This window comes from Calypte anna, chromosome 1 (genome assembly GCF_003957555.1).
Source record: "Calypte anna isolate BGI_N300 chromosome 1, bCalAnn1_v1.p, whole genome shotgun sequence".
NCBI classification, from domain to species: domain Eukaryota; kingdom Metazoa; phylum Chordata; class Aves; order Apodiformes; family Trochilidae; genus Calypte; species Calypte anna.
This window is the reverse complement of record NC_044244.1, coordinates 170,324,592-170,352,177: the sequence shown is the minus strand read 5'-3', so window position 1 is coordinate 170,352,177 and position 27,586 is coordinate 170,324,592. Positions and strand designations below refer to the sequence as shown.

General features: G+C 37.8%; 1 protein-coding gene across 7 annotated transcripts in view; it reads right to left on the bottom strand.

Annotated features, from left to right (window-relative positions):
• The window catches only part of FNDC3A (fibronectin type III domain containing 3A), a 122,670-nt gene that overhangs the window by 88,581 nt on the left and 6,503 nt on the right, over positions 1-27,586 (bottom strand). For 4 of the 7 annotated variants that reach the window (XM_030469016.1, XM_030468993.1, XM_030468984.1 and 1 more), the window contains exon 2: positions 15,077-15,205. In XM_030469016.1, coding sequence (XP_030324876.1) covers positions 15,077-15,178 — 102 coding nt within the window. In that variant the 5' untranslated portion in view covers positions 15,179-15,205. Of the gene's footprint in view, positions 1-15,076; positions 15,206-18,909; positions 18,961-27,586 lie in introns of those variants that run through there. The other 3 variants (XM_030469003.1, XM_030469010.1, XM_030469044.1) reach the window with 2 other exon arrangements.

Genomic DNA, 27,586 nt, shown 5'->3' with positions numbered 1-27,586 from the left:
AACCAATTCATAGCCTAGCATTCACACTAAAATCCTGAAAAACGGGAGCAATTAAGAAGGCAAAAAGCAAGGGAAAGGCAAAAAGTTAGGACGTGTTACATTGATTTTATCCAATGCTATATTCATATATAATCTGAAGAAATAAAGGTAGGTTTTATTACAACTATGAAACACACTGAAATTAAATAACTCAAATTACTTTCTAAATAAGAGACTATTCATGTATAACAAGAAAGGTTGCAGGCTGTAGCAAAACAGTGCTACTAGAAAGCATAATTCTGTTTTTTCCCCCTTCTGAAGCTGTTTTGGGGATGTGTGTGGTTTTTGGGGTTGTAGGGCATTTTGGTTTTTTCTTTCACACAAACTTCCTAGAAACCAGAAGGTAAAGTGTTCTACAACATTTCCCTGGATGTCTGAAACCGTAATTTAAAGATAATCAAATAAAAATCCATTTCTATTCTAGCAAAACCAATGTTCTTTTCTGAGATGTTTTACTACAAAAGAGCTTCAGAGCTGAGGTTGTTTGGTTTTCTTTTTGTTTCTTATTAAACTGAAAACACCTATATTTAGCATTTTGATATTCGTGCTGAGTCGCTAGCAAATGATTGTCAGCAAAAAGCACAAATAATGGAAAGACTTCACTAAAATCATATTTTAATGCAGTAGTAACATACATCAACATAAAAAGACAGCAGTCATTTGTCTAAAAAAAGCTGCGACTGAAATTAGCTCAGCAACACTGATGAGAAATATTCTTAGCCATAAGGACAAATGTAAGTTAATCTTTGAACATTTTATAGATTTAGGAAAACACTGTAGCTAATGCTTTTGGTCATTTTGACTTCAAGAATTTTCAAGCCACTCAACTAAACCTGTTAAGCGGTGGGTATACCCAAACCCTTTCTAAGATGTACACTGTATCTTTAACAGTCCGTCTGCAATGAGATTTAACAAGGGTGCATTTCTGAAAAAGGGTGAGTGTAATACAATACAACTTCCAGGCACAGCTACATTTATGCTCTGTCATTAGGGCACATATTCAGAAAGATCAGACTTTTCTCCACTAATAGCTTCAATCAAGATGGTAATTAGTGACATGCTTTATCTCATAACCCATTTCAAAAGCCTTAGCCCTTTAACTTACTGTTGCTCGCATCCTTTTATTTCTCTCATTCAACTGGTGCTACCACAGTGACAAAGGATGAAGGAAGATTCAAGTCACCACTCCGGCTGCTCCAATCCGTTCCATTCACTTAATACTGAGGTAATCTTCAGTGATGTATTGAGCACTGCCTCCCCCTTCTTTTACCAGGGCACCTTAGCCCAAATGCCACACCAGAGGATCCCCCTTCACCTTCCTCTGGAGCTGTGCATCCACTTAGCATGTGGAGGCAGGATGTGAAAGGTAGGATCAATTAACAATATAGTCAGCAATACCTACCTCAAGCTTTCCTTCCTATCAAATTAGCCAACGTACAGTGAGCTTCCTGCTGTACACGAATGTATCATGTCACCATAGCAACTAAATCAACAAATAGCTGCTGCAGCATCTGCTTCTGGATCATCTAACGTCAGTCAACAGAAGGTTTGGGTTTAAGAGAACAAAGCTTCCAAATATAAACCTTTTTATAACTGCATTTTTAATTTAGCCTCCTTATTCCCAGATAGGATATACTAGCTTGGAATGAACCAAGTTCTGACTTTATACTTAAAATCTATGATGCAGCTCATGACTTCAGTTTGCAGATAAGAAAGGAGGGAGGAGAAAAAACCCACCACGTTCTAAGAGAATAAAAATATACAGCAAAGAAATCATCAGTTGAATTCTATTGCACTTTTTCTTAAATACTGTGTTACACTGTGTATTTATTACATACATAAAGAGGCATTAAAAGAAGGGTGCTTCCTATTTTTTGCTCTATAATTTACATACGTCTCCCTAATTAATACTATAGCCAGAAATACATTTTATTCAATATTAATATTTAGGACATTTCAAATGACTGACAAAGATGGTTTCCCTCTATTAGCCTCAACTGAAAAGCTGACTTGAAAACAACCAATATCAGTTTCTGGCAATCTCACATTTGCAGTCTTTAATCTCCACAATGCCAGGGGCCCACTGGGTAGAGCTGTCTTCCCACAGATGAGGGTACATAAGGCAAAAAATGCATCTCTCCCTTCTGTGAGAAATTACTTCAAATATCACATATGCATCACTCTGGTTTTGAGTCCTAACCCATAAACAGACAAGCTACACAAAACTGCTTTGTAACAACTTCACATGTGGAACGCAACAACATGAGATTAGTGATTAAATGTTGGCTTCAAAGTTAATAAGCAAATGTACACACATATTCCTATGTAAAGAAACCTTACAAACCTACAGCTTACTTATTACAAGACAGTAACTTCCTGCCATTTTAACTTCAAGCCATATTCCTACTGTTTGATCATCATGCAATTCTTTACCAACTAAAAGCTTTCTAGGCTCAAAGTACCCACTATTCAAATACAGTATCATCTTATGATTGAAAACATTTACCCACCCATGTACAGTCTTTTGTTACAAGGAAAATCCTTCCATCTAGACTGGCTCCACAAGTGGTCCAGCTAACAGGGAAAAGTGGATCCAGACTGAAGATGCTCACTCTGTCGTGGCACTGATGCAGACTTACCAGGATTTGTGGGTTTCTCACCTCACCTACTCCAGAGTTTCCCTGTCTGCAGGACCCGTAGAGCAGTATTTGCATGTCCCTAAAAGCTGCTGATCAAGAAACACTGCATGACTGTGGAACATTGTTATTCATTAGCAACACAGGAGCTGCCAGATGGAATCACATCTGTGGTCCAGCTAAGGTGATGTCAGCTACAAATGCAGCACAAGTCATTTTTTCATGGAGTGTGTGTTCAAAATCTGCTGTTCCTATCTTAACAATGCTAATGAGGCTATGAACTGCTCTTTGCCACAATCAAACTCACTAACATTTAGAAAGCAGATTAAATGGAAAAATGCAAGAGAACTCTTTAACAGCTACAGCATAAGATTATTAAATAGGAACAGCTGACACATCAGTAATAAAACCTGAATTAAAACAGTGTCTTAAGCCTGAGGCAATTTAAAACAATTTCAGAATTTTGTGCTTGTGAAGAATGTCACTTCCAACTAATTCTTTCATAAAGTAATCTTTCTTAAGAATTTCTTCCATCTCCACCTTCTTTTAGACTTCTGAAGTCTTTATCCCTCCTGATTTATGTTGTCTAGAAACCAATAAAAGGTTCTCAAAACTTTAGGTTGCACTCTCTACTATATAACATCGGTCTGTTGTGACAGACTAAGGACACAACATTTTTGTGATATTTATAAGGAAAAGTAATGTTAGAATTTTATTTTTTATTTTAAACTATCCTGTTTTTATTATGAACAACAGAAGAAAACGGGCTTCTCATCTTTCTAAACAAGTGTCCTATAGATACTGAACGTTGCCTGATGCATACTGAACTCGATGCAATGTTTTCATCATTAAAGCTCTAAAATCTTCTATTTTCCACCAAATTTGGGCAAATTCCAATTTATACATTTCTCACGACTACACTACTCCCTACCATAGCACCTGTTAATACTTACTGATAACCTAGAGGGATCTATCTGCCGCCTATCTGGAGACCAACACTTATCTATGAAGAACAGAAAATATCTGTAAAGGCTATTAAATCTTGGGTTTAAGGACTGGAGAGGAAATCTATAGAGAATTAAGTAAATGCCACAGAATACACCACAGTAAAAATGTATATGTTTGGAATTTCAAAAATAAAACCAAACACATATAATCCAACCAGTTTCAGCAAGGATATATAGTAGCAGCACCTCTCAAAGAAAATAAGAGAAAGCAGCTCTCTTTTCAGTGTCATGCTCCTAAGGCCTATGTATATTTTCAAGGGCAAGAGAAGGAACTGCGTCATTTTTCTAAAAGGCAGCTCAGAGACAGCAAAATCAGCAAAGATTTCTTCTTTTAACCACTGCTACAAGATACTGCAATGCTAGATGCACAAAGACAACGGAACTTCCCCAGAAGCAACAGGAAACCAGGAGATGGAAAGAAGACCAGACTGTTCAGTAGCACTGACATTCAAAACCCAAAGATTTCATTAAGCTTTTGCTACTTTTTGTAGAAAGACAACTTGGAGAGACTGGAGAACCGGTGATTTATTTTTGTTCTAGTGGGTGAAATGATTTTATTTACAATTTTTTAATTCTTACTGCCTTCATGTGTTTCTCCCCCTTCTCTTCATGTGAAAGCTGATCAGCAGAAAGCTGATTGCCAGAATGGGAAAGAAAAAAAAATAATAATTGTTTGGAGCCTTGTTTTGTAAAAATATAGCTCACTGATATATGTTCAAGAGTTGCTGGTGTCCATGTGTGTTCATCAGTGTATATTTCATAAGTGTGTGTACCTCATTCTTCATTATTAATACACATATACATTTTTTGATCTATTTGTTTCTGTTTTGTCCCTTTTCCTCTGCATTTTCAGTTCTCACAGCTTGGCTAAGCCATGTTTTATTTGTCTAATTTACAGCAAATCCAATCTGTTTCATTAGCACTGACACAGTCTGTAGTTAGCAGATAGTACACAGAAAATTTGCTACTTACTATTCTATCTTTACCTCAGTCAGAGTATAAAAATAAGGGTAGCAGAAGTGTTTCAAAGAACCTGGATAATGCAACAAACATCTGTGCTTCAAAGTTGTAAATTAATCCTTGTTTACAGGGAATTAGAAGGAAGCAGTGTGAGGCACAGTCATTGAACTCTGGAACTTTCTCAGGCATCTGGTCCCAGCCAGTGTTTAGACACATTAACCAGAAGACTTCAACCAGATTATTCTCATTTCATGATGATTTGTTTTTTTGAAGTCCACAGGGCTTCAGCTTTAAAATGCTAAGCAAAACTGGATGAGAGAGAGAGCTTGTACTGCACAACAAGCTAAAGCTTCAAGCTAAAGTTTTGCCTGGACTACCCTCAGTAGGCACATTCCCTGGTCAATTTTTCTGTTTGCTGTAGTTCTAAACAGAATCAAGAAGTAAACTTTCATTAAAGCTGTAAGTAGATGCACTGAAAGATAGAAGACAGCCAGTTTAATTTTGGAAAACTAAGTCATTAACAAAGACTGTCTGAAAAGAAAATTACAATTAATACCCTCCTCCCCTCTCAGTTGCTAAAGATGCTACCTTAATGTTGAGAGCATCAAAATCCTCATTTCTAAGTCAATAAATAAAATCTAAAAGTGCTGTCAAGTGCTACACGTGGCATTGTTCCAAGAAAGCCAGGCGTTTGGAAGGTTATTTTATAGGATTTGTCCCAGTTTTTCAGATATTGTATTTAAATAACTATTTTTTAAAAATATTTTCCTCATTCACAACACTTGTGGATCAAAACTCCCTTTCAATTGTTTCAATCAAGCCTCAAAACTGAAGATGCTTTCAGCAGTACTTCAACTGTGCATACTTCACAGTTCCTGCATTGTTCCTGCAAGCTGTAGGAGCAGTTGCCATCTACAATACTTCATGGCAAATAGGTATTCTGTGGTGTATCCCTATGCAAGACTACACAGCTCCAGTCTGTTGTAAAGATCTTAATGCTGAGAAGAGAGGAAGAATTTGTTTGCTAGTTAGCACATATTTCAAACACCCCCAAGTCTTATGCCATCATTAGAAAGCTTTGCTAGTATTTTCTTTCAATAAAATACTTGGTGATAAATTCAAATTAAAATAAAATCTTACAAACATTATGAAGCCCAGCCCAGATGAACTAAATGAAGAAGACAGTTAAGAGGTTTGCTAATGATGATGCAAGTCACTGGAACTTGAAAGAATTTCTTTGTCAGTTATATCTGGACATGTCTGAAAGTGTGTGCTACCAGTTGGGCATTCACCAAAAAAGAACACCAGCATTATAAAGCTGCCATGAACAACCTATGGCCTAACAACTGAACACTTTATTTCAGAAAGGTCACAAAGCTACAATTGACTCCCCCTCTGTAAGCTGAGGCAGAGCCCTTTTGGCCCTTGTCCTGACTACTTTCACCCTTCTGAAGCACAAAAAGAAGACCCAGCAAGCAGGACATAAGAGTCTGTTTCTATCCCCTGCAACCAGTAAGTTCTATGAACAGCAGGTTACTGGTGAACTTCACCAGCCATGCAGCAGGTTACAATAATTAGTTATAAATAACCTTTTAAACCTAAGCCCTTCCTGCAAAGCAACTGTAACACCTGTAACATTTAAGAAAAAAATATAAATCAACAAGCTGTAACTGAATTTGGACTTCCAGTTTGTGAAGATCTTAGAAGATTTAAGAAACATGCAAGACATGGGTTTTGAAAGTAAAGAGACTTCAGACTAGACTAGAAGATCAATTTCATATTTCCAGACACTGTTTCTGATAACTCATATTCTTCTTTGGTGATTAAAATCCCCTAATATTTAAGACTGATGGGTTTCTTTAATACTTCTACCTTAAATTTCTACCTTCCTACAATGAAGTATAGAAATGCCAAAGGAAGAACTGTGTTCTCTAGTTATTCAAAACAGCATTTCATTAAAAGTAATAAAATGCTAGGAGTCTCAAAAGCACCTTCTAAAGAAGCCTTTTTCTCCTGATAAATTCTCTATACACCCAAGCTTTGTGCCAGTCTGGGCATCTTTGTATATCAAAATACTGTGTGACAACACAAACCTGAGATGGAAGAAAAACGAAAGACTACATAATCAATTTGATCAAGTTAGGAAGGTTCACTCAGTACTGAACCAAGGGCTTGGTGAGAGCAATCTCCACAGCCACAATCCTCTCTCATACATCTTCTCCTCTAAAATTAGTCTTAGGCCATATTTGATGTGGTGTGTAAACCTGAGTCTTTTTCTTCCTGGAGAATGTTGTCCTGGACACTTTATATAAAGTGTATAATGCTGTAACATGCAGAGGTTTAGATGGACTTTGCCCGGTTATAAATAAACAAACCTTTTAATCACCAGGGGACAAAAACCAGGCATCAGCTAGCAGGGGATGTACTTAAGATTCCTTGTTTGCTAAGTGTGCGATTCTCGTATTTTAAGAGTGAAGTTGCTGTGGTTAAAAATACGACACTGCAAAGCAATTAGGTTTTTGTCACAACTTCCAGAGAGAGTATAATAGCTGTCTTCTGAGGAAATAAGTGTGACTTCATAGATCTTGGACTCTGGCATTCAGGTCTTGGCTTACAGGGAATTAAGTCTCTCACAGCAGAGAGGAGGGGACAGAAGGGGACCAAGGAACATGCGTGAGGTCCAGGACACTACTTGGGCATAGCTGTCACCTTCCAAACCTTCCTGAAAGAGGAGCATGGAGACTCAGAACTGAGCCCACTTGTAACAGACTGCAGAGAGAAATGGACCTACCTCAACACAAATAGCTCCTGGAAACTTGCACCTCTTCTCCTCATAAAAAAGAAAAAAAAAGAAACCATATAGATCTTTAGTCACCTTCCTCAAACATGAAAGTTATCATCTTCCGGATATGGTTATTCCTCCCCACTGACTATATTAGCAACCTACAGTGACTAACCACGTTCAAATCCAATTTTCACATGTCATCCAATTCTCCCAAATGTCAGCTTCTGAAGAGATTCATTCAACAGGGGAAATCTTGGCTGAAGTATCTTGGGAGGAATCTACCATATGAGAGACCAAAATTAATCCAGGATTCATATTAGACAAATGAAAACAGACATTTTAGAGAAAAAGAGAAGGATTACTCAGAGAAGTTTTATGAGGCTACTTCATTCCATGAATTTTCAGACTGAAGACAAGTAGCAAAACTATGAACTACAACAGCCTTTAATCATTTCTACATTTATTTTGAGACAGCAAATATGAAAATAAATACATTTGGATGGTAGTATAAATTGTGCAATAGATCTGATGCTTCCTTCTGCTAAATAAAAGCAGTACAGTATATGTAACTATATACCAAAGAATTTTTAATCCTCACTTTCTACTGAGGATGATGGCTGCTTATTGGAAATTCAAAGCAAGCTTTCAACGTATCTGCAATCAAAGACAGTTTAAATACATTAGAGAAAACTCCAATCTCAAATGCAAGTGAATAATTTACACTTAACTAAGACAACACTTCATTCTTTGACCAAAAAATATTAACTCAGACACAGAAAGGGTCTATTAACCTTGAGGCCTCAAAACTCACATCCTCATAGTGTTTTGGGGTTTTTGGGGGGTTTTTTGTTTGTTTGTTTGTTTGTTGTTTTTTGTGTGTGTGTTCTTGTTTTTAAAAAAATCATAGCCATCAAACAGTTGAAAAATTTACAGAAAAGATTTTTTGTATACAGGCTGTCCCCTATAACTTGATGGTTGCTACACAAAAGTACTAATCAATCCTGAAAAAAATACAGCTTGGTAATCAGGTTCCATAAGCTGGCACACTTCAGCATTATACACAGAGTTCTCTTGGTTCCAGTGAACATGGTTCTGGTGCGCTTCAATGATGCAAAGTCACTGAAGGATGGGAGAGTAATTGTCAACTAAAACTTTAATGAATCTCCAAAAGGAGATAATTCAATAGAACCAAAGTACAGAAAAACCCAACCCCATTAAAGAAAAAAAAAAAAAAAAAAAGAAGATAACAAAACACAAACCAAAACAGAAGCAGCCAGGGATGCACTCTGTACCCCATGAAATCCAAACACAGTTAAAGGAAAGGGAAAGAGTATACTATGGAAAGCAGTGAGAACAGTTACAACAATGTATGGTGTTAAACAGCCTTTAACGTGCATTTTTTTTTCTTGTAGAGGAAAAGATCATGAAACATATGTAGTTTGAGGCTTGTTTTGCAACAGCAAAGGAAAAACAAATTAAGCAGGAACTTAATCTGCCATATGCTTTTAAAAACAGAAGCAACAGAACTAAAACAGAAAAGTATTTAATATAGTGGTGAAGATGTGAACTAGATTATTTCTGCGGGGACTCCACATACATAAATAATCTGAAAGCCAAAATAGGGGATTCTCAGCTCTAAAAATAATTTAAGTCACTCTATCATTCTGCTGTATGAAGACTTCCTCCTATGGTAACGTGTTAAGAACTTCAAGATTAGAGGTTTGAATATTTTAATAACTATTTCCAAGACCAACTTCTAACTAGCATATTTCATGCTAAATATCTATTTCAGGGCAAAGAATTTGCTCTTATCTTACCTGCAGTATATATATATCCACATATGCGTAACATATTACAAGCACACAGATACTACACATACAAACATGCACAGTGGGATTTTTTGGAAAACACTGACCACCAAAACTTCTGAATGAAATGTGGAGGATAAGCAACCAGCTTGTCAAGCTAGAATCACAGAACGACAGATTACCAGGGATTGGAAGGACCTCTGAAAATCTTCAAGTCCAACTCCCCTGCCAGAACAGGACCAAAACTAGGGCAGGTCACTCAGAAATGCATCGAGATGGGTCTTGAAAGTCTCCAGAGTGTTTGTTTCAGAGCTCTGTAACCCTTATAATAAAGAAATTCTTCCTCCCATGGATGTGGAACTTCCTGTGCTCTGTCATCCATTGCCCCTCATCCTTTCACCGGGCCAAGTGAGAAGGTCATCCCTTCCTTCTTGACACCTTGCCCTCATTTATTTATATACATTAATTAGATCCCCTCCCCTTTGTCTTCTCCTCTCCAGACAAAAAACTCCAGGTCCCTCAGCCTTTCTTCCTAAGGCAGGTATTTCAGTCCTTTAATCGTTCTCATAGCCCTTCTGTTGTACTCTCTCAAGTAAATCCCTCTTAAAGTATTACTTTATCACCAGGCCTTGCTAAGAAATAAAGCTGACTGATGATCTGACTCTATGTGTGTCCCCCAAAGAAAGGGAAATGGTTAAAAGGTATTAGGCTACCTGGACAATGTTATCTACCTTTTTTTTTTTAGTAAAAAAAGATACCAGTTTTAGAGAGGGTTGTCTCACTTTGCCACTGCTAGCTTCAGTGGGAAGGTGCAGAGAGGGTCCAGAACTTGAGGGCTGCTACTAACTCGTGTCAGCAATTTACTCATTTGTCTTGGAACAGCACTGTTCCAGCTGTAGGAACCTTCCAAAACAATTTCTCATCAGTCTAATATCAAGAAAACAAAGTGTCTGTTAAGGAAAGTACTCTGAACTTCTGCCTCTTCATTTGCTTCTCAATCATGAATTTACCCCCCTCCCCAAAATCAAAGCTCACATAATCAAACCCCTCCTTCCTGTCCAGCCTCAGCAATAAACAGTAGAGCCTCACTGCAGTAGTTACATTAAAAGCCCATGGCACTTCTGTCCACATACCATGTTTTCTCAGTGTCACTTGGTTTGTGTTAGCTTCTATGGATCTTTTCCACACTGCATCCACAACCTTACCACCACCAAGATGTAATGAGTACATTACCCTTTCACGTTAAGCACAGTGATGAGAATGTGCAAAAGCAGTAGTCTTGTGCTTTATAGAAAGGGATTTGATAACCTGGCCTTTGCTTTTCCTTTTCCATAGTTTTGTCCTATGAAATGTGGGACACAGAATGAGGCAGCCTCCCACAGCATCACTGAGTAGCACATGAGCATCCACACAGTTTAGGTTCCCCATGTTTTCTTCCTGAAGATGCACATTCTTCTAACTTTGTGGATTGTTTTGCAGAAAGAGCTTTAACCTGATCAGACACTTCCACTATTTGAAGCATATGACCTTTCATCTTACCATGTTCAAATATTTGTACTGCTATTTCACATTTAAACTGCTAGCAGAACTTCAAGTACTTGATATAGATTATCTTGAAGATACAAACTTTTCCAGAAAAATACTGCATGGTCTATATCCATTTGGTAACTCAGTTATTCAACATAAATCATAACTAATTATAAGCTTATTCTGGTAAGATGCAAGGAAGGGGGAACTGATTAAGAAAATCCTCAGGTGTTTTACTACTGAACAAAAATTTGCAAGTCTGGGGTACAGTTATCTAGTCTAACAAAGAAAATACCAACTAATAACCAAAATATTTCAACAGAAAATTTTCAACCAGGTTTCCAATACCTTTTTCACTCAGAACTTACTACAAGTAATTAGCATACATACAGTTCCATCTACACACTATGAAGGAAGAAACCCAGGTTTATTTACATGGACAAAACAGCTCTAAATTTTCATTGTAGGAATACAGTTAAATTCTGTCAGCATTACAGACTGTGTTACAGATTATGCAATCCAACAGGATGCTGTTATGAAAGAAACTGGAAAAGTAGTTTTCATATTTTAAGGAAGCTACAATACACATTCTGTAAGGGTTACTAAGTAAATAGGAGACTTTCAGAAAAAACTAGCAACCCCATCATGAAGGCAAAAGTCTCCCCATTTCTTGTAGCTTCAAACTTACAAGAAAAAACCCAAACCAAATGATACAATGAACTAACATTATGGTTAATAATATTTTTCAAAAATATGAAAATTACAACATGTTGTACTTGAATATATCACACTTCATCTGACAGTATACATCTCCTTTCACTAGTGCAAAATATAAAAAACAAACAAAATAATTCAAGATCCTTATGAATAAATAATGGCCTGTCTGACCTTTCTGTGGCTTTGCTCTTAATTGGTCAACCTTGACAGAGCAAGCAATACCTGCAATTCTGGATTTCCTATATTTCAGATAAGCAAAGTATCTTCTACTTAGCCATGGCTTTGAAATCACCAGATGCAAAAAGGGTTTCCAGTAAAGTTTCCTGCAGCTGAACAAATACATGACTCAGGAGGGATCTGCAAATGTATCAGATGCAAAGGAAGGACAGAAAACAAAAGTTGTAACTTGCCCTAGACATTGTGAAACACTGAGCGGTAGACAATGCTGTGGTACAACTGACAGCTATCATAAAATGAAGAGAAAAACTGACTTCATTAATGACAGAATTTGTCCAATGCTTTCTGTCTTAACCTTTTTTTTTTTTTTTTTAAGTAAACACTACCACTATCGGTTCCACTTTATATGGTACTCTTTATGAGCAGGTTTTTGTTTGTTTAGAGGTCTGGGTTTTTTGCTTGTTTTTGTGTTCTGTTTTTGTTTGGGGGCTTTTTGTGGTTTCGTTTATTTTGGGGTTTTGTTTTGTCTGTTTACAAAAAGGAAACCAACAGCATATATGATGTTTTCCCTTAAAATGATGAACAGAAACCTCCCCAAATTTCTTTGAAGAAATTCTTCCTTATTTTCCAGTTTTAATTTTGCTTGGTAGGAGAAAGAGATATTTTAAGGAAAAAAAATATCTCCAAAAGAACATTTTATGTCATCTCTAGCTCAAAATTTTACACCATTATGGAGTAAGCTTGACAGCACAGCTTTATAATCCTATTTTGGGGGAAGGCAGAACAATTAACTCTGTCTCAACTATCTTTGAAAGGCCATAGTGATTAGAGGAGGTGCCCAAGAACTGGAAGAAAGCAAATGTCACTGACATGCAGGTAGGTCCAGGAAGAGGCCATTTCCTAGTCCTCTACCTCACTAGTTGCTCCTGGGCCTAATAGTATCTCCTACCTTCTTTAAAGACCTGGATGACAGGACAGAGTGCACCACCAACTAGTTTGGAAGTGATACAAGGTTGGGAGGAGTGGCTGATGAGTGCACAAGACAACTGCACTGCCATCCAAACAGACCATGACAAGCAGAAGAAATTGGCTGGCAGGAACCTCAGGACATTCAACACATGGAAATGCCAAATGTACCTGTATCTGAGAAAGGGTAATCCCATGCACAAGTACACACTGGAAGCTGACTGGCTGGAAAGCAGTTTGTTTTGGTTTTGGTTTCTCTGTTTTTTTTTTTTAAATGGTGGATAAGTTGAATGTGAGTCAGTAAGGTACTCTTGAAATGCCAACAGCATCCTGCACTGCATTAGGAATAGCATTGCCAGCAGGTCAAAGGTGGGGAACCTCTCACCTAACCAGCACTGGTGAGACAAAGGGAACTCTGAGTCCAGTCCTGGGCTCCCCAATACAAGAAAGACATGGACATACTGGAGAGAGTTCAGCAACGTGCCACAAAAATAATAAAGGGACCGGAGCATCCGATATGTGAGGAGAGACAGAGCTGCTGGGACTGTTCAGCCTCAAGCTAATGTATGGGGGGAGATTTTATTATCAGTGTGCATGAATACCTGAAGGTAGGGGGAATGAACAAAACTGTGCCAGACTCTTCTTAGTGGTGCCCTGTGAGAGGACAAAAGATTAGGGGCACAAACTGAAATACAGAAATTCCACTGAAATGTAAAAAAAATATCTCACTGTAAGAGTGAGTTGAATAATGAGCAACAGTCTGTACGGGAGGCTGAGTCCCTTACCCCTGGAGATACAGAAGACTACACATGGTCCCGGGTGACCTGCTCTACTTGACCCTTCATTGAGCAGAGGAAATCTGAGCTCCATTATCAAGTGTTCTGTGATACACTTTAAGAATTTTTAAACAACAGTAAAAACAAAATTCACAATGGTAGTATGTTTAACTTTGCATATGTGTGCTTTTGTGTGTGTAGGAGAGTGAGTGGCTGAGGGTTAAACTCTGTGGAACACACAGCTTTGGGTCATTTGGTCAATTTTGGTCACCTATCTGGTCCACTGCTCCCCACAGGTCACAGGTGTGACCTCTTTTCCTCCTTTTTGTTTCCAGTGAAGAAGTTCAGCAGAACCAAGCAGTGACCTTGGTTCTGCATTCCATTCTTCATCAGTAACCATAAACGTTGAGCTTTATCAGTGCTGGAAGCAGACAAATGACTGAAAAACATGCTGTTAATTTCAGAGAGTGCAGTTACTAAGAAGAGACTTAACTGAATAGTAAAAATACTAGAAAGAAAATTAATTCTGTAGCAGCTCAAACCAAGACTGTTTGCAAAGCCTTAAAGTTGAACTTTCAAAAGTAAAAAAAGATAAAGGAAACAGTAACAGTTTTCCTCTAGCAAATTAGATTAATACTTCTAAACATCAATATTTCAAAGAATTGGATGGGAAAGCAAGTTTAGATATTGCTTTTTCCCTTTTTCTGGAATGTTCCATCTACACATTCATTTTAAAAGATTTCACAGTTGTTTCTCTGTATTTAAGCTTCCCCTACATCATAAAGATCTTGCTGCAGCACAAACCTTACCTGTTGTAATCCATTCCCCAGTCTCATTTTAGAGCTCTTTGCTGTTCTCACCTTACAAATTAGTTCCTTTTTATGACAAAGAATTATTTTTTCCGCATAAAGATCAAGCATGGGAATGGCAGATTAATAGGGACTTCCACAGATCAAGTTCAGTCTCTTGATATCACAGGCAGTGATCTCTCAATCCTCTCAGATACTTCAAATGACTTGCTTAATTTTTTTCACTCCTTTTCCCCACTGCTTCAGCTGCTTCAGACCTGTACTTATCTGGGACTTAAAATATTCTTCTAAGGTTAAAGCTATGGAGAATGCATATGTTTTTGCCAACACTTCTTCACTGGAGCTGACTTTTCTCAAGTAATTGTAAATTTTTCTATCACCTTGACTCGTTTTATTTAAAAAACAAACCACACCAAAATGGAAGTAGTGTCCAGGCAGACACTAATATACAAGCAAGTGCCACCATTCACAATACCCAGTTGTTTAACAAATGCCACTGTGGAGCTGCTACCATATGTTATGCCTGAGCTCATAAGCTCTACCATAGGGGAAGGTTTGTTAACCTTAAGAAGGTCACATGATAATGTAAATATGTAGCTTCCAAATTAAGACTCAAGCATGGCTCGACAGCGTGGCAGATGTTTGGTCACATCCTTTTATGAATGGGTTTTCACAAGACAGGCTTTCTGCTTCATACTCCTTATAAATCTGCCCTCTGCACCAGTTCTACCTTCACCTCAATCACTAACACACATGCATGATCAAAGCTGCACTACAAAATATTTCAGATGAAGGCCGTCTTTTACAGTGTCAATATGTCAATGATGCTGTTGGAAGGAAAAAAAAAAAAGATGTTGAAGTTTCCTTACCTGTTGTGCTCCATCCCCACTGACAATTGGGGAAGTAAGAAGGGGAATTTCACTACTTATAATTGAAGTGGTATCCAGTAAGGGTGGATGTTCTGCCATCATCGATGGTACACTGATTCACAGGATCACCTGCAAAGAAAAGTTCAGAAATATTTAGTTTAACAATTTCATGGATAATTACCCTTAAAAAACAGCCTCACTTAAAGAAATTAGACATTTTTGTAAAGTATGCTACCACAACGTTCCACTAATCATGTAAACTTGAAGACGTGTTCTGCGAGGTTGTGGAAGCTTTGTTTAAACAGAGGGCAGGTTTAGACCCCCTCTAGTGGCTGAGCCTTATAAGAAGACAGATACATCTTGGAAGAAGAAAGCTGTGATACACCACAGCCCTACAGGCACAGCCAGCTGCCTCAGAGCTTACATTTACAGTGTTCCTACTTAGTAGGGAACCGGTAAAAATCCAAGATCCTACCAACAGGTAGATCTTTTATATTTATTTTTTTTTTAGAAGGTACTTATTTCAGGAACACCTAGTTACTAGGAAATATTCAAGTGAGAAACAAATGAGTTAATAAAAAAATCTTCTGCACATTTTTTTTCTTTAAAATGTATTAAACTGAGATTTAAAGCTGTGGGATGCTGAAGACCAATGGCTCTACAATGGCTTTATCAAAAGCTAAAAGATGAAGAGGGGGCAAGATTACCTCTTGTGTGCCTGTACACAAAATTAGTCCTCAAAACTATACTATGAAAAAGCCCTTAGTAGCACACATGAAATTTGATTGCAAGAAAAAAGCCACCTAGGCAAGAGGCCCAGGAAAGCAGTGAGCTACTTTAACTCTGTTGAGTGTCAAATAACAGCATAACAGAAAGCAAGATTTAGCCAAGTGTTCTTTTCAATTACGTTTAAAAGTCATAAGTAATATGATTTTATAATATTTTCAGTGTTAGTGCTGTAAGAGGACTGGATGGAAGAATTAAGATTAAAAAGGTGAAGATTACCATTTTTTGATGAAATGTGTATTGCAAACCTAACAAGCTGCTTTTGAAATTACATTTCATTATGTTAAAAAAAAATAAAAAGTAAAATCACTAAGCTATATTGGACTTAGTGTAATGGTCTGAACTCCATCCCAGCCAGACTCAGCACATCTAGAATTTGAGGAAATAAAATAAAATTTAAAGAATTAGACCAACCAGCATTAAGAAACTGATAGTTCTTAAAACAAAACGACAGATGGAAAGAACAGACTAGAATTTAATGGTACATTCAGAATTCCCATAAGTTAATTACATTTTGCATCTGATAACAGTGTGTAACTTCAAACAGACAAACTGAGAATAAGCTTGTACAGTATTTCTAAAGCAGAACTGCCTTTCTGAGCCAGTACTTTGAGTAGCCTCAAAAAAACCCAAAGAGGTACAATTTTAAAGTTACACAGTTACACCAGTAATGTTACAGGTTTTCAAAGTTTTGCTTTGATACCTTTAGGCAGATGAAACTCTACAAAGGCTTCTACACACCTCTAACACATACACACTGTCTGCTCATAAACAGAGATGCTTACTAGTTAGGGCATAAAGAAAACTTACTTTAAATGAAGAGATACCAGATACAATTCAAGGGGTGTTAAAGTCAGTTTAATGGCATTGACTTCAGTACCAAATTCTAGAGATGATGTTTGGTTAATTTAGAGCTGCTGTTACAGTTTCCTACTCAGAAGTATTCTCTAACACTACCTCCACCTCACCCAAATGACTACTTTTAGTTGCTTGGCCCACTAAGGCAGATGTTGTTGTGTATCTGCTGTGGGTTGAAAGCCATAATACAGTGCTGTAAGTACAAGACTGACAAAGAACACAGACTTCACATTTTCAAAAAAAATCCATTAACAAAGCACTATAAGCCTCTTGTACAGCTATACATGTACAGTATGATTAGCTATCCCCATGCTGAAGACTGTCCTATTATAACACTATGAACTCGGGAAAAAAAAGCATTTTTGTAGAAAAAAAATCTACAAATTATTGAGATGTTTACTTTACTTTCCTGGCATATTGTACAAAGGTTAAAAGGGTGGGGGGGAGAAGTCCCTCTGGGTTTAAAGGCTTTGAAACCTAACATTACTTAGAATTCACTATCACTTACACCAAGTCATTTATACCTGGTTAACCAGATTTATTAGTCTCCCAAGCAATGAGAACAGTGTTTTATATTACTACATTACATTTAAAAGCCTTCCCACTCATCAAAAAATCCCCCAGGCTACAGACAGTTCCCACTATTTCCACAGGTGACAGAGGGCTGCTAATATTTACTGGGATATTCTTTCAAGTTAGCAGTTTGATGATAAGCATCCCAAGATATTATCCAATGACCATTTAATGTAAAATGAATGCACAGCCTGGAAGCAGGGGTCAGAATCAAGGCATCCCTCATCTCATGAAAGCTACAACCAGACTTGCCCTCGTGCCATCTCTCCATCTTACAGATCCAAGCATTTTGTGCTCCTATGTCAAAACACTTTCCCATATTAAGCTGGCTTGAATCTCCCCATGTTTAAATAGAATCCAGCTCATTATTTACAAGCCACCATGCTAATGACAAATATCTTATTTAGGAAAGCACTAACCTCTTTTATAACACAAAGACTTCTGACTGAATTCAGAACTTACGATGTACTCAGTGTTATGATCATTTACTAGGCATAAATCAAAACATGTCTATCAAATTGGACACCAATGAGAATTAACCATAGCCCAAACTTACACCAATAAAACTACCATGACAACTTTTCCAGTTTTTTAAAACAGGAGCAGCTCTGGATATATGTAACATCTGGTCTTGGGCTAATTCATTCTCTCAATGAGCTGCTTAATATTTTGATTTATATGAAAATTAGGATCCCACAGGCACCTGAGTGCTTAGGTGGGTAGTTAACCTTTAGCACACAGTCCTCAGTGTCTTAACAGGGACATAGTTAAATTCCATGTCTGAATTCAAACTTTTGATTTATTCTGGAGACAAGCAGGCTGGTCATCGATAAACCCTGACAGGAGGTACTAGGTATAGTGTTATTCTTGACACCCTCTACAAAAGTAATAAAAGTGCTACCTGTCAGACTCTGTAATCAATCAAAGGAAAAAATAAATCAATGTTTTCTTGACAATACAATATTAGAGTTCTCTGCAATGCCACTAAACCAGTCTTGAAGCCTAAAGGCTTAAACAACGTGGGTCTATGCTACATGCATCATCAAAACTCTTTTCTCTATCAGTAGTCAAAAGGCAGCAATCTGTACAAGTTAGTGTGCATAATTTGGTCAGCCAGCAAGATGTGGCATTTTCATGCACCTGCAAGTGCCTTTTAAGCAATGAGGACACAAAAAGGTAAGAGTCTGAAAAGGGAGAAGTACTGTGTGGCAGAAGCAAAAGTGAGATAAAACAGGCAAAAAGTTGGCATCAAAATAAGTAGAAATGCTCAATAAATCTAACTTGGAAATAAATGCCACCATATTACATTTGATACAAGGATATCAAATAGGCACAGAGTATTTAAATCAGTAGACCCAAGGAACTTGCAGTCAAGACTTCTGGAAGAAGGCATCTACCTAGATATTTGAAAAAGACTCACTAATAACTTGAGTTATTATAACTTTTCCTAGGAAAGTCTCAGAGGTCTGGAAGAAAACTAGAAGTCTTGCATTAAATACTCCATTGAGGTCTGTTTGCCAACAGTGATTGGAGATCAAACAGAATTTAGTAGTTGACACTGGATGTTATTTGTAAAGAATTAAAAGAAAAGTATGATTTGATGGAAAAAAGTTTACCTAATTAACTTGATGAGACTCTTCTGGTGACAGGTATTGCTGATAAAGGTACTAATAATAGAACCAGAAAAACAAACTCAAAACCTTATTTGGCATCACACGTTTCCCTTCAACAAATATGCAGAACAGATATTAACATGAATTAAAATTAGACATACAGCCCTTAAATAATAACAACAAATACAGAGGTGTTTGGCATGGGAGTTTCCAATAGCAAGGGGAGGTATCTGTTCCTGGATTCTCATTACAGAACATGTTTTTAACTCAGCTCTCAGGGAAAAAAAAAAAAAATAAGGAAGTCAGAAGGAAGTCTGGAAATGACAGATCATGACAGTGATATGATACCAACTAATTTTACTCCACTAAAATGGCATTAATAGCTTAAAAAGCTAGGCATAACAAAAGATTTTAATACAGAAAGGGTAAAGCTATTCTTTCTGAAATAAAAAAGAATGAACTCAATCTTGTGAAGGGTTGATTCTCAAAAAGGATAGGATAATAGAACTGGACAGCCAAACACAAGCTCTTCAAAAGGCTGTATCAGTTATATTAACAGGTGTACCTCACTTAGCAACAAGGAGGAAATTTTCCCTGCCACTGGCTGCAAGTACCTATAATCTCTACTGCAGTAACGTAACAAGCTTTGTCTTCCATTTGCTGATTTAAAATTGCTGCTACCTGTTCAAAAGAATAGTATGAGTGTCTACAAATTCTTAAAAACACTGCTCCATCTTGAAAATCCTGAAAGCAAATTATGTGGATACCATAATTTTAGTCTTCCTCCACATAAAACACTTATGGATGATGTAAGTGTCTTCCAGCTCCAGCTAGTTTTCCAGTATATTCAGAATTTAGGGAGGTCTTGAAAAGGACACAAGAGAAGCAGCTTGCATTTGGACAACAGGTAAAGGCTCAGCCTGCAGAGTCACGACAAACAATTCGCTAGCCTACTGTCAGATTTCCTGCACCACTGAAAATGAATGGATGCAGCAGCCTTCAGAAGGGGTAAAATTACACGTGGGATAAATCTAAGGATTTATGTAAGGCCAACTCGCACCACTCTATGGACCTACTAAAAGGGACCAGACAAGGAAGATGACTCATTAGAAGAATAGATTGGCAATACACTTGCTAAGCATAGAAGCAGCTGAGAAGTCTGGTGGCACACTCAAATACATGTTTTTTAGAAATCTGTACTGACTCATGCACAGCAACAACTGCTGCACGAACAGCTCATTTCTTGTCTTGCTACTGAACATACTGAACTAGTAGCAGACATTCAAACTGTGATTTGGGGTTCCAACTCAGATGACACTGTTTCAGAGTCAGCACTGAGTCTGTCCTCGGATGCAAGGTCTCCTGAGATTTCAACCCAGCTGGCTAGATTAATGCTTTGCACGAGACTTAGGTAGCAAGCTACCTATTCCCCATTATCCCTAGCTGAGCTGCTATTCATTTTCCTTATCATGTGAATTTGAAAAGACTTGGAAAGATGTTTCTGAAGGCTATTTGTTTAGAGACTCCAGACTCACACCTGTGGATCCATTAAGTAATGGACTATGGTTATAAGCCAAAAGGCTAAATGGTTTTAAGGCTCAAAGACAGAGTTCCACTCAGTAACTCAGTAAGCAAGTCTGCCTTCCTGAACTGTAATGACAACTTTTGGGGGGAGAAAGGATTGAAGACAGCCCTTAGGAGAAGGACTTTGGGGTGGTGGTGGTGGACCAGAAGCTTAACATGAGCTGTTGATGTGTGCTTCCAGCCCAGAAAGCCAACTGGGTCCTGGGCTGCATCAAAGGCAGCACAGACAGTCAAGGGAGGTGATTCTCCCCCTATTCTCTGCCCTTGTGAGACCCCACCTGGAGTACTGTGTCCAGTTCTGGAGTCCCCAACATAAGGACATGGAGCTCCTGGAACATGTTCAGAAGAGAGCTACTAAAATGATCAGAAGGCTGGAGCAGACAGCCTAAAGAAGTTGGGGTTGTTCAGCCTGGAGAAGAGGAGGCTCCGAGGTGACCTTAACAGCAACTTTCCAATATCTGAAGGTGGCCTACAAGAAAGTTGATGTGTCTCTTTTTACACAGGTGTATAGCAAGAGGACAGGGGGAAATTGTTTCAAACTTGAAGAGAGGAGATTTGGGTTAGACATTCGGAAGAAATTATTTCTTTTGAGGGTGGTGAGACACTGGCACAGGTTGCCCGAAGAAGTTGTGGCTGCCCCCTCCCTGGCAGGGTTCAAGGCCAGGTTGGATGGGGCTTTGAGCAACCTGGTCCAGCAGGAGGTGTCCCTGTCCACACAGTGGGGTTGGAACTAGGTGATCTTCAAGGTCCCTTCCAACTCAAACCATTCTATGATACTTTAACTCAGCCCTTAAATCACTTCAGCTTTAGTCCTTTAATGTTCCTGAAAAACAGTTTTCTTATGTTCTAAAGACATACACAACTCTACTTTTCTCCTCTGTCATTTGTTCATTAAGGGTTAAGGAACACTGCAAGGCTGAGATCACCAGGCAGTGCATTTCCTCTGCACATGCAAAGGATCAGTGTTTCCATCTCCAAGAGCTGATCTTAACGATAGTCTCTGAAAAACACATCAACATCAAGTCAGCTGGATCACCAAGGTAAAATGACCTGAGTCAGCAGCAATGTCCTCACAGCAACAAATGCTAACAGCATACCAGGCTGTATTAGCAGAGTACAGGCAATGGGCTGATGAAGGTGATTACTCCCCAGTTCTGCTCTTTGCAGCCATCCCCTCCTCCCCAGTTTGAGAGAGATGGCTTCACAAAGACCTTTACTGGACTTAGGCCCATGAAAGACAAGAAGCCAGAAACACTGGAGTAGCCAGAGCATCATCTATTGGCCAGATCCCATTATATGAAGGATGCTTGTCAAGAATCTTAAATCAAACTTTTCTTGAAGGCATGGAGCAGAAGTACAAGAAGTGATGGATACATGCTGCACCACTGGACATTCTCTATGATCATAAGGGGAAAAAAAAAAAGAAATCTTCACAATGAGAATGAGGGAGCACTGGCATAGATTTCGATGAAAGGCTGCAAAAAATCTCAATCCTGTGGATCAGTGGTCTTCAAAATGGGGTGCATGGCATACCCTTTGGAGTATGGGAAGAAAATGCTTTAGAATTGTGACTTTCATCTTCATCTTATCCTTTCTTTTTTGTGTGTATGCTTAATACTGTAAATACTATACTAATAGAAGATCAATATGCATATAATAAAAAAATTACAGATACTTTATATACATAAATTGTGATAAATACTTTAAAATTGTGATTTTCATCTTCATCTCATCCTTTCTTTTTTGTGTGTATGCTTAATACTGTACATACTATACTAATAGAATATCAATATGCATATAATAAGAAAAATTACATATATTGGTGGTTATGGTAAAAAATCTTCAGAGATCACTGCTGAAGAAATTTAGAACCTGAACATTCAAGGTCCTGACAACGGGCTGAAGAAGGCAACTTCCAAAAGCCACTTCTGAGCAGAACTCTTCTATGAATTCCGGAGTGCTAGTCAATCAATATATGGCATGTAATGCCAAAGTTAAATGGTTTTCATCAGATTGGAACCCAGAGAGGGGACAGTAATTTGTCTCCCAGGCTCTTCCAAGTTGTCAGATTCTTCATTCAGGATTTCAAAGTTACAGTGACAGTTCTAATCAAAACTGAAACTCACAAACTTAAGGTTCAAATTTTGGAAGTCATACCCATAGCATTGTCCATAGCAGAATCACTTTATATTCTGGCCTTTCTCCCAACAACAGGAAAGCTGCATTAGAGCATAATTATGAATGTGGAAGTTATACTTTTCAATTAAGGGTTAAGGAAAAAAGCTATACTTTTGAATTACACACAGAACACAAACAGGCTTTCCATTTTGGTGGGGCTGTAGGTGCTACTATGATAAATGTAGTGATAGCTAATAGCAATGTTGTGTACCAAAAAAAAACCAACCAAAAAAGGGAGGGCTTTTTTCCTTGCCATTCACTTTTCTGGTTATTGAGTTTGATACAAAATACAATTAACTTTTTCTCACAACTGGAAGACTTAAGGTCACACTCCACATTTGCATTGCTGCTAGAGGGCTTCTCTTCTACCTACCTACTTGTTATGACAATATTTTAAGCAACCCTTTCATATCCCAATTCTGTCAAATCTGGTAACCATCAGATACAGACGTATTTCTGGGCTGTTCACAGGACCATAAGTTCTATACAACATGAGGACAGAAGTTTAAGCAGGGATAAGACAAAAGTGCCTAACACAACAAAGCACAGCATAGGGAATGGATTCAGTGAATTTAATACCAAATGTTTCCAAATGGCACATTGCTATCATTACATGAGAAGTGACAATAAAGGGCTATTCCTTGATTTCTTTGTCATGACTGCAGTTTCACACAAGTTTCACCCTGTATCACATTATGGCTGCCAATTCAAGGTTGCCATAAGGTGCATTTTCCCACTGGGCTCAGTAAAGCAGAGCAGGTGTGCATTCCTCCTTCTCCCAGGTTCTCCTGCAGCTGCACTTCTCCAGGAACCACAGGCAAAGCTCATCCTCAGGTTCAGAAAACTTACAGTAAGAAGGAAAAGCTGCTCTGAACAGGAAACAACACTACCTAGGGTTTACCAAAGACCAAGGAATGAACTTACAGAACTAAAAAGACCATAAAACCATTGCCCAATTCTAATGCATGAAATGCTTTGATTTTGCCTTCTCCAGCATGAAGACAGCAGGTGTATTTTAAAAATAAATATCTTTCAAACAGCTGAAATAACAACACTTTTTTATTTAGATTAGAGCCTCACATCTGAGTGGCTTCTTTAAAAGAAGACGCAAGTTACTATTTAAATTTCTTCTGTGACTGAGGTGTTTATATGTGCTCACCATGTTCAATCTTTTATGCCTGCTGGGAGATAAATTTATTCTTTACTATTTCCTACAGTCCTTAAAAGATCTGTTCTGCCTGCCAATTTGAGATTTGTTAAAGTTACTATCGCGATTTCTTCCAGTCTGTCAAATTGACCATCAAGTTCAGAAGTTATCCAATAAGAGTGGAAAAAATATTGTGTCCAAGGCATAGAAGTACACGAGAATGAGAAAAATTATAGAAACAAAATACACCAACATCCCTAGGGTTAACAGGAAAGAAAAAAGCATAAGCAGCAGATGTTAGTCATGTCACTTAATGCACTACTGGAAAAACCTCAGATACAGTGATTTAGGTGGTATAGAAATATATTAATAGATAATTACCCAGAGATACATAACTTTATTATAAAGTTATAATGCTGAAGAGTTTTGTGGGGTTTTTTAGGAATTGAAATTGAGCAGAATAATTTTAATATTTTTCCCCCTTTCCATTCACCATATTGTCAGTCATGCAGTTTTGGATGTGGCAATTACAGCACTCTGGCTTTTTTTTTCCAGTTCTGAACTAATTTCAATTAATATGTAATGTATTCAATGTATTTAACAGATGCACTTTGTGCTTCATAAAATATTTCTCCTGTTTTAGAAAAGTATTTCCTAAAATAAAAAGAAAGGAAATATTTTCCAGTAGAACAGAGAAGTGATTCCTTTGTCAGAAGGAAGGTGCTCTGTGGAATACCTCTCACAGAATCACCTCTGAAGTAAAGTGAAGCTGAAATGGCTACTCCCTTCAGTCCTGTTGTTCATAACACTGAAGTTGCAGGTAGACAACACAGGAAAATTATAAAAAATCGTTTCATTAAGTAAACCAAGAAAGTCAAAGTCTGACATACACTAGAAACTGCAAACCAAAATAGTTACAAATGAAGATAAGCTCAATGTTTTAATAATCATTGGAACCCCCTACAGGAAGAAACAATGTAGAAACTCTACTGTAAATATGGTAATACTTCAACTGTAGCTCACAGACACTCATTAAACACAATTCTCAAAGAACTGTGTGAAATATGACACACTGTTCACACTATCTTACCACTGGGAAGCAAGTACTAAAAGCTGTAAAAATTAACTCCATGCTATTAAAAAAGAAAATAGCAATTGATGAGCAAATGCAAGTTGCACTTGAACAGCCAAAACAGGTATTGGGTCTAACTCACTCCCAAAAGTTCCTGCCTGTTCTTCTCAAAGCAAGAATGGCCAAGCCACACTGAGGCAAACCTTAGCATAGCAAGAGTTAAATGAATTTATTAAGCCCTACTAACTCCAGGTTACCTTCATACTCCAGGTTGTGAAACACAATGATTTAAGAGTACTTTGAAATGCAGTTGATGCATTGATGTCATGGGTACTATAACATATATGTATGTTATATATGTTATATATATATATACATGCATATACAAGGATGCATAGTAGATAACTGGAAATACTCCAGCTGTTCAAATTTCATGCATCTGTCTTTATGAGCCCACAGTTTTTTGAATCTGAGCCAAAGAGACTAAGCTTGTATTAGTTGCTGATGTAGAAAACTGAATTTTTGAAGGTGAAAACTACACAGAGAGAACCTGACACTGATAAACCAGTCATCCAGAAAGGCACAATATGTTCATGGACACTTCCCACCTCATCTTGTCCAGCACAACTGTTAAGTGCTTAACTGTACATAACCAGACCAGAGCAATGGAGGCTATCTGAAAACACCATATACAGGTTTTAATTGTTACTATTATCAGAGTCATTTAAAAAATAAAAGCCAAACAAAACCATCCACAGTCATTATCTGGATGAAGTACATATAACCTGAAGTCGTTGCATAAAAAGAATTCAATGCTTTCCAACTATTTGCCTCTCCCTCTTACACCTTCAAAGCAAAGAAGCCTAAACTGGTTCTGTAACTTCTAGGAAGTGCAAGCATATCACAAAATAGAATTAATCTTTTCATTTTACTACTAATTTGATAGTGTACCTTTTGAAATCAATCAGTAAACTGTCAGCACCTGAGTGCAAACTTACACCCAGTCTTTAGCAGGTACATTAATCTGATTCACTGTTACACAGTGGGATCTACACTGCAGCCTCCTTTGTCTTACAGGAAAAACTTCCTTTTAGATACTCTTGGGAAGCATCCTCAAAAAGAAATGAGGAGAGTGAATTGCATAGTGTATTTTTTTCCCACTACTTATAAAGATCTCCAGTGCAATTCCATTTTATTTATCCTACATGGATCTAAACTATGGGGCTGTTTTGTTTTGCTACTCTGAAGAACTTCCCTTAAACCTTCCTAGTTTTACTTTTATACCAGCTAAATTAGATTCTTCTAAGCTTCTGCCAAGGCTGGATTTCCTTCAGTTTATTTTCTGAAAATCACATGGGTTCAAAAACAACTTGGCCCTTCCCATCCAGCCGTTACTCTTCCCTTCATTTCTGTTTAATAACATGCTTAGTTTTTCAGAAAACAAGCAAATTCAATGCCAAGAATCAAGCTACTTCCTCATTTGTTACTGACTCCCCCTTTTCGGTAGCTATGAGAGGAGAGGACAAATTTTCAAAATAATTTTTCATATGATTCCTTTGAGGCAAACTAAAAACATGGATATATTTTTTATTCATGCAATAGAACTGGTCAGAGAGAGAAATTTATTGCAGAGACAGCTGCCAGTGCTAGAGCTCCAAGGAGCCCATGATTCAAGCAGACTGAGCAGTTTTTAAAGAACTCTTACGAAACAGCTTTTTCCTGCTCATTCTGAAAACTAATAGCTGTGCTATCCAAATGCAAGATGATAGAGGATCAATGGAACTACAATCTAACAGGCTTTGAAATGTCTCTGTACTGATTCTTTCTGGAAAGCATTTAGGTCTTCGCTACCATAAGGATCAGCACAGAACATGACATGTCAAAACAGGCATATGGAAACTACTTCCCAAGAGTAGAAATCCACCCCAAAAAAGTGGTGTTTTGAGGCCTCAGAAACACATCTGAAAGATGTTGTTTTAGCAAGACTTTCAGCTGCTAGAAGTCAGCTTTGCTAAATTGTACTACAAGCTCCCACTTGCACCACTACAAGGCAACTGGTCAACAGCACAGTAGATTAAACTGGAGGGCAGATGTAGTTTAAAATTAATTTTACAGAATTGGTGAGTTTTAACATAAAACAGTTGCCCGATTCATCTCACTTATGAAAATAAATGACTGCCAAGCACAGGAATAAGCAGAGAGGAACTGCTTCTTCCATCATCATGCATAGCATTCACGAAGCTACAAACCTCAATAGTAAACAAGGTCAAGAGACAGTCACCCTGGCAGGTGCTCCACTTCATTAATAGAAACAGAACTTAGTCACAATGGTACTGGAGCAGCTACTTGCATACCATATATATATATATAAAAATTAAAATAGGGTAAGTCAAATAGTATCTCAAGCTGAATGCAACTCATGAAAACTAAATGTTCTACTTGTGCAAAGGTTCTCCAGTGGCAGAGTCTGTGTTTCTCAGGTTTCTCAGACAATACCAGCACTCCCTTCTCTACCCCATCCTCCAACATAAGTTCTAGGCAGCTGAAACACTGAGACCAACTAGTTGATGGCCCAATCGTGTCAAGAGGACAAAGCTGCTCTTACTTTCCTTTTCTACATATAAAGATACAACATTAAATACCTGTCAATTCATTAACAAGAATAAAGACACAAAATCATAAATTTGTCTGCTTGGAGC